The sequence below is a fragment of the Strigops habroptila genome, chromosome 1 (genome assembly GCF_004027225.2).
Source record: "Strigops habroptila isolate Jane chromosome 1, bStrHab1.2.pri, whole genome shotgun sequence".
NCBI lineage: Eukaryota > Metazoa > Chordata > Aves > Psittaciformes > Psittacidae > Strigops > Strigops habroptila.
Window position 1 is genome coordinate 40,795,704 of NC_044277.2, and position 10,484 is coordinate 40,806,187.

The 10,484-nt window shown below is 37.2% G+C and overlaps 1 protein-coding gene across 3 annotated transcripts in view; it reads left to right on the top strand.

The window, feature by feature from the left end:
* The window catches only part of ALKAL1 (ALK and LTK ligand 1), a 38,425-nt gene extending 29,519 nt beyond the window's left edge, over nucleotides 1–8,906 (top strand). For 2 of the 3 annotated variants that reach the window (XM_030491425.1, XM_030491435.1), the window contains exons 3-6: nucleotides 447–500; nucleotides 4,040–4,120; nucleotides 5,118–5,194; nucleotides 8,233–8,906. In XM_030491425.1, coding sequence (XP_030347285.1) covers nucleotides 447–500; nucleotides 4,040–4,120; nucleotides 5,118–5,182 — 200 coding nt within the window. In that variant the 3' untranslated portion in view covers nucleotides 5,183–5,194; nucleotides 8,233–8,906. Of the gene's footprint in view, nucleotides 1–446; nucleotides 501–4,039; nucleotides 4,121–5,117; nucleotides 5,195–7,344; nucleotides 7,549–8,232 lie in introns of all 3 variants that reach the window. The other variant, XR_003992163.1, reaches the window with a different exon arrangement.
* The last annotated feature ends 1,578 nt before the right edge of the window (nucleotides 8,907–10,484 follow it).

The following is a 10,484-nucleotide window of genomic DNA, read 5'->3' on the forward strand; positions in this document are numbered from 1 at the left end:
GCCTTTATCTATCTTCACTGCTCTGTAGGAGACTTTTCTGTTCAAGTTCTTGGCATTTCAAAACCCAAAATACAGTATTTGGTTTGCATTTATCTAGGTATTTTACATATTTTGTTCAGGTACTCAAATACTTGTCATAACATGATGACGTATTTATATTGTTTGTGGTCTTTCTAAAATTACAGCCGCACTCAGAACCTAAGATGTGCAGAAATGATTTCAGATAGATAGAGTGTCGTAGGATGACCATTTGGTATTGATATGTGAATTGCCTGAAACATTTCACAATGTTGTTAACAAAACCAGCCCCCCCCCGATTAATTTCATTGTTAATTTGGGAAGCTCTTTGACCTCTTCACAGCCGACATCTTGGCATATTATGCTTTCAGGGCTTCTACTGTAATTTCTATACTACACAGATATATTTTTTCTTCTTCTCTCCTCAGAAATTTTTCCAAGAGATTCCAGTCTAAAAGACAAGTTCATAAAACATTTTACAGGTAAGGCTTGCTCTTAATTTTCCTATATATGCATATTCTAAGTAGCTACAAGAGTCACATTAGCTTTTTTGAGGTTCTGCACCAAGTTTAACATTTGTGAAGTTAAATTGCATATTTTAGGACTAGAAATTTTTGAAGAACCCTAATTACACTGAGGTTTGAGTCTCTCTTTGAATAATCTAGCTTAAAATAACTTTCAAAACATGGTAAGGTAAAACTTATTGTTTTGTTTTTATTGTCCTGTTGTTGCTTGGTGTATTTATTTTCACGTTCATTCATTTTAAAACTTCTCATTGGACTGCACGTATCTTTCAGAAACAGACCTATGTGGCCATTTAAAATTTCACTATATCAGGGAAACACTTTTTGTCTTCTTTCTTATGATGTGGATGTGGATGCTTATTTTAATCAGTGTAAATTAAACAGAAAAATAATTAGCTGTTTCAAATATGAAAGTTTATTATGATTACAGTCAAGCACTTACTTGAAAACTGACATGGAGTTATATAATGCACTTACCTTTGGGACTCTCTAACTACTGGGAAAAATATTGTGCCCTTTGAACATATGTAAAGATTGTTGTCAGCAGCAAGAAGCTCGCACTGATTCTTTACTCTCCACTTCCACATGTTCTGTAATTCAGAAAAGTGAAGGTCTCAAAGTATGTTGGTGATTTTCAACGTTATTGGGATTACTGAAACTAGAAACTAGAGAATGCTCCAACTGGGTGGCAGTTGGAGCATGAAAAAGAGAATCAGAAGTAATTATGCATTTCCTCTTTGCTGGAAATTTCAGACAGTCCTTGGCAAGAAAGAAATGAACTTTTTGTCTCTTTTTCATGAGAGAGGTGTCCTCAAACCTGTAGAATAAGCACAGCTTTAAGGATCTTTCTGCCAGCTGCACCCTAACAGCATTTTCAGGAAATGTGCCATACTCAGGTGTCCCTTCACCCTTATAGTAAACAAGAGTACATATGAAGTTTACAATTTCCAGTCCATATGAGAAAGAAATGAAAAGAATGTATAGATTCCAACTATGCTATCCTATGTAGCACAGAAATACTGAAAATTCCTCTTCTGGGGTGGACAGACAAGAAAGATTTGCTTATATTAGTACTTAATCCATTTCCTTTTCATTTGTAACTTTGCAAACTGCTCAGCTACCATAAAAAGCTCAACATAAGAATCTGGGGAAGCTAAATAATGAATACAGAACAAGTTCCATTACTCAAAAACAGCAGTGAAAAACAACCATAAGTTTACAGAAGGTATTTGAGAATACTAAATCATAGAAAAAAAAAAAGAGCAAAAAATACTTGAAGGCCTGGAACCATTCATTAAATTAATATTCCTTCTCTGCATGAGTAGTTGCCATCAAAATTGCTGAAATTATTCGACTAACATTAGCTGGAATGAATAAGTAAAGCAGATTCATTCCAATATTCTCACAGGTTATTTCTTTGTTGGCTCAGAATTTCTGCCTACATCTTTTTACCCCCCTCCCCTTTTTTTTAATATGCTCTTAAGATCTTCAGTGATGGGTTCTTCTGCCTCTTTTTAACAGCTTTATTAGATCCTGTAATCTGTAGGCGTTTTCTTAAAATACAGCCTAACTTTGGTTTTCTTTATTCTGTTCAAACTGTAATCCTGTAATCCTTTTTCTATCAACCTTAGTTAAGTAAACTCTTCAGTTATAGTCCTTACTAGCTCAAGCGTTAGAACATCCTAAACTAATGAAGTTGTGAAAAAGCAGGGAAGGGGAAATCAACGTTATCTTTACAGCCCATTATCTTTACAGTTTCAGGGTTAGGAAAATTATTGTACACTTTTAGTATGCCAAGAATAGTAGACACATTTTAAAGCCAAATAAGAACCATATGTAACAGTCCTCAACTATAGGAAAAATCATAAATAATTTTGTGAGTCATAAAGCTATCTATCAATTCAGCTTGAAAAGCCAGCTGACACGGAGTGCTCTGTAAGGCACAAATAAATTTCAAGCCTATTTTTGATGGCATGGAAGAGAGCTAGAACACCATATATTGCCTGAAGGTACCCAGAATTTTCTTAGTGACAAAACCTGATGTTACCTCCATATATCCTGGGTAATTTCAAGTTACATACTTTTTCTTGAGCCTAATTGCTCCCTCAGATAAAAAATGGCAACAATTTTGTCATTCAAAGTTGCAAAGGCTGCTTTGTGAATTTGTTGGAAAGCTTATTTGTGGGTGAAAAATCTCATGAAATCCACATCCTACCATAAAATATATCTCATGTTCAAGTGTGTTCACTGTTATAGAGAGGAATCTTTTCTCAAGCTTGTGGTCATTTGGCTCCACTACCCAGAGAGAATTGGCTTGGCATGTTTTACCAGGCTGATAACCTACCTTTCAATTTGTGAAATAAATAATTGTTGCCCAGAAAAGCTTGCTATCTTCTTCTGACAGGAAAATTAGTTAACACAGAGTGCTTTGTATGGATCTTTTTGTAGCTTTTCTTTAAACAAGCTCTTCCTATTCAGAGTTCCTATTTGTGCTGAATTTAGAGGATGCAAGTTCAATTTAGTCTTGTTCAGTTAGTGTCAATTTATGTCAGTGTTTTCTGTCTAAATCACAGGAAACTCATCCTAACAGTGGTAGTATTGCTAAGCAGGTTACATGGTGCAAATAGTACATTTTTTCTCTCCTTTTTAACTTGGATGCCATCAGTAATACCTTCCCAGGACCATCAGCAATTATGGAAGGGCTCTTTGGCAATTTGTTACCTTTGAGCTATGTTTTAGAGGCCAGTAGCTATGTAGTCTTATCAGATATTAACACAGACAGATGACACTGTATATGCAGAGAAGGGAGCACAGAACAAAGACACAGCACACAACATCCTGGGCACACAGGAATTTGCCTGACCCAGACACTGACATGCTGCCCCCTGCATACCTGAACCCTTTCTTGTTAGGACTGTTTTAACAGGAGATCAAGTTCCTAGATGTTATTCAGCTACCTTCATTTTTTTTTCCTCAACACCCACATTGTATATTAAGAACTCCATAAACCATCTGTGTGCAAATTAGAAGCATTAGTACATGAAACTACTTCATCTTTCCAGGGCTTAGAAACTCCTATTTGCTTAAAATGTTGCATTTATTTATCTTTAGCAATAATACCCACATTCCATCTATGTTATTCCTTCTGAATTAGACTACTGATGTCTATTGAGCAAACTAAACTCTCTTGTAGTTGTACTGTTCTGATTTTCACCACATAAGAAATTTTACGGTTAATTCTGGAATTTCAAGGCTCAGTCAGTCCATCGTTTTCAAGGGTCACTTTTCTGTTATTCAGATCATAAGCATACTAGCATAACAATAGTATTTCTTTCTGTTATTTCAGTAGCATTGTTATACTTGAGTTGCATCATAATGATTTAAGGTGTAGGAAAAGTCTAAATATAATTTTAGCCAAAAAAAGATTGAACATTAATTGAAGCTGAAAAGCAGTGACATGGAAAGCTTATGATTAACTCATGCTTACTTTTGAACAGGGCCAGTCACATTTTCATCAGAGTGTAGCAAGCACTTTCATCGGCTGTATCACAACACAAGGGACTGCTCGACACCAGCCTGTAAGTAGTAATTGAAGTACCTTATAACGCTTTACATCAACCAAACTCAAAGCAGACAATATGAGTTTCATTCAATCTGACATGTTCTGCTGTTCTAAAAAGGAGAGCTAAATCCTCAGAACTGTCTCCACCTTATCCAGCACTCAGGCTTAGAAGAGCTATCAAGGCTGATCATAGCCAGGATCTTTTCCTGTCTCTTTAGAGGGGTTTGGTATTTTCTTTCAGGGACATCTTAGTCACTGTAGGATGTCTGAAGATGAATTATTTCTTCTCCTGCTGACATGGTTATATTCTGTATAAACATTCCCTGAAGATCTGAACCCAGGTTAATATTCAATCTCTTACTGTTTGTCATCATTTCTATTAAGTTTTATTGAAACACTTATCAAGCAAGAGAAGCAAATTGTACCTAAATATTTCTTGTTACCAAATAGATCTTTCCATCAGAATGGACAGTAGTGGCTCAGGGGCCATTTGAACCAAGTGGTCATTTGAACCAAGGACACCAGAAAGAGAGATAGCAAGTGGGACACTATTATCTCTAGTCTGATGATTAGAAGATATACTTTGACATGGTAAATATGGATTTCCATCAAGGCTAATTCTAAGTGGAAAATAAAGTTCAAATACGTTTGAAAGAGTCTGACCTCAAACTATCTTATAGTCTGCTGCTTAGAATAGCCTCCCAGTTAATGAGTTAAATTCCTTCAAGTAAATTTGGAAATTGAACCTGGTCTTCTACATCTTAGGAGGAAACTACCTGGTAGAAAATTAATTGCTGCCATCACTGACATTTCCTCTAGAGCTCTGGCTAGCATAAAATACAATCTAATTTTATATCTTACACACATCATTTCATGCATTTCCACCAGAGAATGGTTTCACTGTGTAGAGTGCCTGAAATTGTAGTACAAAATCTACATTTAATTTTATGCAGGTTTTTGAGGGTATCTGGCAACTGAGATTCATTATTGCTGTGGGTGATTTTGTTTTATAGATTACAAAAGGTGTGCAAGGTTGCTAACGAGATTAGCAATGAGCCCTTTGTGTACACAGTCCTAGGATGTTTGCTGTGTAAGTATAATTTTTCCCACTCATTTTCTTATTTGTTGAATGGTCTAGTGATTTACTCCACACTTTTTATCAGGCATGCGTACACAAATATGGTACTAACAGAGTGCATCAACATGCAGTTCTGGCATTGCTGTAAGGACTGACTGGTTCCTCATGGAAATACAGAGAAGCACAGATACCTCTGTAGGCCCCACTGTAATTTCCTACAATTACACACTTCTGGCACCATAGTCCATAATTATGCACTGGGTGACTTCTGACTGTTTAGAATTTCAAGGAGTTTGGTTGGTGAAAGAAAAATATGTGAGGACTTCATCAATGCTTTATTTCAGGCCTTTCAGAAGAGGTCTTTGTTATCCATGGAAGAAGAAAAATGTCTTGGTCTCAGGTCTGCCAATGCGATCTTCATTGATAACCTGGTCATCTTTTAGATCACTTTTCATTCCCAAATCATCTCCTGGGAAGTTCTCTAATGTTAATACCACTTCATGGTGATGAAAGTAAAGTGAACATGAAGCTATGACAAAGCTAAAGGCTTCAAGTAACAGGCTGTGGAAGGAACCAGTCTTTTCTTGTTTATGAATAGCATGTTAAATGTGTTAATTAAACAGCATTGTCACTGAAGGAGCATCTTCAAGTGAGCTATTTTCTTGAGTTGTTTGAATATCAATAAGATGGTTACACTCCCAACAGTGATTTGAAAAATTGCACTGGTTATTATTGACCAATGAAATATATAAAATCAGTGATTTAATTTATAATTTATTTAAATTTCTTCAAAGATGGTTTCCTTTCACTACCTCCTCCTGACAAATACTGCAAGCTTGGAGTTTGGGGGAGTTGTGTATGTGATTTCTTCCTGCATCAAGACTTCAATTCAGACTAATCAAGAATAAGAAAGGAAGAGTAGGATATGAGTCAGTGTTAGCTGATTTGATTTCCAAGTGGAGGTGGGATTCATTTTGGTGGCTGTTAGAAAATGCATTGAAGAATATGGCAATATTTCAGTGCTAAGAAGAAATGACATAATTTCTTTTTCGTCTTCTTATCTTAACTATTTTCAGTCTGTTTGGCCTCTTGCCTTCCACATCTTGCAGATGGTTTTGAATGTGTCAGGGACACTGAACCAGAGATTGAGTAGGTCTACCATTACTTTGCCAGGATCTTCTTTACCTTTCTTTACAGTCCGCTTTTTTAAAATATTTTTTTGTGGTGCCTAAATTCCTATTTGTTTGTTAGTGTTCTCTTTCAAACCTCAGCTTTCTCATTTTGTGCATTTTCACCTATGTAGTCTGTGTTTGTCCCTTCTCTGTGTCTCTTCACACCTCTGGGTTCATGGCTCAGAGTTTCCAGAAAGATTTCTGGGTGTTCCAATACTTTTTTTCCTTTTCTTTCAAGAAGGTGAGTCAAAGATCTGCCTCCATATCAGAAGCATCTATCTCATTCTTCCATCTTTAAAATACAAAAGGATCAAAAGTTGCTATGATTTGCAAATCTAGGTGTTCTAATTTGCCTGTCAAAAATACACTCTAAGATGACAGGTGGGGAAGGGAGGGCTTAGATGGTAAGCAATGTTAGCAGCTTGTGTGTACTGTGTTCACTTAAAGTTTTTCACTTCTCTCTACTTTGTTAAAAATAGAGGAAACATTGTAGGAAGAAGTAGAGCTATGATCAAGTGTTTCCCAGCTGCCTCTGTGCTCACTCACCCTGTTCCTTCACCAAATGGTCAGAGCGTCTAGTTTCCACTAGAAATAAGACAAGCTCAGCTCTTCATGTTTACTTATACCCTATATCTTTTTGGAATGGCAATATTTCCTGAGAAGGATGAATCATAGAATCATAGAATCATAGAATAGTAAGGGTTGGAAAGGACCTTAAGATCATCTAGTTCCAACCCTGGGCAGGGACACCTTGCCCTAAACTACGTGGTCCAAGGCTCTGTCCAACCTGGCCTTGAACACCGCCAGGGATTGAGCATCCACAACCTCCCTGGGCAACCCATTCCAGTGCTTCACCACCCTCACTGTAAAGAACTTCTTCCTTATATCTATATGAAGGATGGCAGGAGTCACTCTTTCTTCTCTCCAAACAGACAGGGCAGCACAGGAGTTATATGTGTTCATCCCTCAGTAACACTACATTTCTAGCAGGATTCTGTGATTGCTTCTGCTCCATCTTCTGGCACAGAGGATCTGTCTTCGTCACCACCCTCACACTAGCTGAGAGAGGATAGGGTCATAGCTGCTGTTTACTGTAAAGGAATTTATCTTTTCTTTAACATTTAAGAGAGTCTTGGAGACTCTCAGCTGCCTTGGAGAACGAGGCTCTCCCACTCAAAGAATTGACACCAATTTGTGAGTATTTCTCCTGCATGTACTAAAATAGGCTGTGTTTTCCTCATAAAAAAAAGAACCGCAGTGCTATTATGTGAATATTTTCCTCCCTCTCTTGCAAGTGCTCGGTTAAAAAAAGGAGACGTGGTCTTTTTCTGTTAGAAATGAAATTGCCCATGAAAAGCCAGTTTTCCCGCGGGAGTAGCTATAGCGGGAGCGGCCAGGGCGCGGGGGCGGGACATTTCAGGACCATGGATAAGGCCTCCGGGGCCGGGGTTTGGGATGCTCAGAGCCGCGGCTGCCGGGGCTCGTATGCAGGACAGGCACTTCCTAGCGGTTACTCACTCTTTCACGGCCTTCAGACCTTTGTTGGGTTGTATTTTTCGAATTCTGATCCTTGCAAATGGAAGTAAAACGTTTGATGAAGCCCAGGATGTAGAAATAGGCACAACTACGGGAAACTTCCTTGTAAGATGCAGCATTGTGCACTGCTATGTGTTAAACCTCTTAGCATCAACGCTGAGGATTTGCCACAGCAAAACTCATTAGTGTTTGCAGGAGGGCAAGACCCACTGGCATTCCGGAGTTAATCTTAAGATTTATGCAATCAACAGGAAACTGTGATTTATAAACAGAATTATACTGAGTGGTCTGCATCTGTGTTTTGAAACTAGTTCTAAAATGGCATGTCCTTTTCTCTTGCAGACTTTCTACCAAGCAGAGAATTCTGATTTGCCAAGAAAGTGCCTTGAAATCTTCCAAGACAGAGAAGACATCTTTTACCTTTCTGATTTACAACGTTTTGTTACTAAATGCTTTTTATTTTCATATATTTGTCGGACATTCCATATTTGTGTGAAACATTATTTTATTTTCATTTGTAAATTTATTGCCTGTAGTTCAGACAAGCCAATTATTTAAATACACTGTATATAAAGAATACTAATGATATACTGATTATGTTTCAACCATATGCAGGGAGTTGGTAAAATTTTGCTGTTTCTCTTATTCCATTGTATTTACATCATTCTGCTCAGGCTCTTACTTTCATTATTTGCACTAACTTGAAATGCAGAAGTCTATGTAACTGAAATCTGATTAAGCTGTAAGTGGAGAAGTTTTACTTGCCATGGAAGATATTTTATATTATGAAGCTTTGTTAATATATACATATATATTATTGCACATCAGAAAAAAATTTGCTCAGAAATGCACCTTGCTTTCAGGAACATTTGTATGACTATTCTGGATTGTCATCAGTTACATTTGTACTGGCACTTATGGAAAGAGTTGCAAATAATGTAAATATAAAGACTGGAAAACTGCAATGCAGTTTTGGTGGAATAAAGAACATAAAAATAAACTCTTTTCCAAGAGGGGTTATTTAAATTTATTAAGAGGCTAATTATTTAATATAAAAATTTAATTTATCTGGTGAACTTGAAATAATTTTCCACTGAGAACTGCAAACTTGTGAGTTTAGGTTTTTAAAACATTTCATTTTCAAGTGATAAATTTTATTCAGATACTTATTCTTCAACTGAATGAGGTGCAAACAAAAACACATCATGCACCCACTGTGAATAACAGAAGCCTGTGAGGATGAAAAGAGGGTAATAAAATAGCATAGTAGAAGAGAAAATACTCTAATATCATAAAATATAAATAAAAAAATCTGAGGGGTATAATGAATGAATTTGACCGGTGACATATCAAGCTTAACTATTTGGGAAGAATCCAAAGCACAATTGCTGCATCTTTCTCACTTAAAATCAAATTGTGATGATAACATTTGCTACCTATTTCTCTCAGGTCTTTTATTGCAAGCTTATACGATTGCTTTACAAAGAACCTGGTATTAAGTGAGGGATTTAAGGTCAGGCCCAGAGTAACTGACAACACACATTCATTATTGTGCTGAAATCACAATTCTTGTAGTTAACTGACCATTCAAACCAATCCCCTCAGATTAGATATTGTCTCTATCCGTTCCCTCAGTATGGGCTTCATGAGCCCATTAACTTCTATGGCCAGCACTTTTCCTTCTGCAGAGCAGGGGAAAGCTCTGCCCTGGGGTTCCTTGTCAAATAGCAAACAGCTGAGTTATTATCCAAAGGGGGTTTCTTTTTTCTTTCTATATGGTTCAGTGTTTCTCAGCACCAAAGTTCTGCTGTGTCCCTATAATGCACCAGGCAGTCGAGCCCAAAACAGCTGCAGGTACCATCATGTTCTGTCTGGGCAATAGTATAGTACACCAGCTGTTTCTAATCAGCTCCTTAGTCACAGCTGTTAAAGCAGTTACTCCTGCTGTAGTCCTGGATAAAAGGTTGTAGTTATGCTTAACATAGCTGTTTTTCAAACTTTTTGCCATCGTGTTCTTTCAGTAAGAGCAAACTTTTCAAGCCTTACTCTAATTCACGTTGGAGGTGGTATTCATGTTAAAGATAAAGTAGCATGTGGGAAGTCCTAGTGGTCGAATGATGAGATGGATAACCTTGTTTCTCTGTAACATACTTCATAGAAGGATTATAGTCAAACACTTCAGCCAGAGGAGAAAGGATGAGGCCCAGAATAGGGATCAGAAGCTCAGAAAAAAGTGTCTGTCTTTAGTTCTGCTTTTGTATCTTTGCTCTGGTTTGTTTTCTTCTCAATTTTTTAAAACTCCCTCCTTTCTCTCCTCAAGGGGCTGAAAACAATGAAAGGAGAAGCAGAAAAAGTGTTTTTTTCTGACAAGGACTTTTTGTGACATCTGAATTCCAGTGAGAAAAACTAATTTGGGGTATTTGATATAATTTTGGGTCTCAAATCTAATGTGCTAAATCAAGAGCTGCACCTTTGTAAAAATAAAGACATCCTCTTCCTATTGAATAGAGAAGTGATCAACTCCCTTTTCAACCCTACTTCTCCCAGAAAATATGCCCCTGACTTACGGTGTTCTCCCTGCTCTAACTATAGGG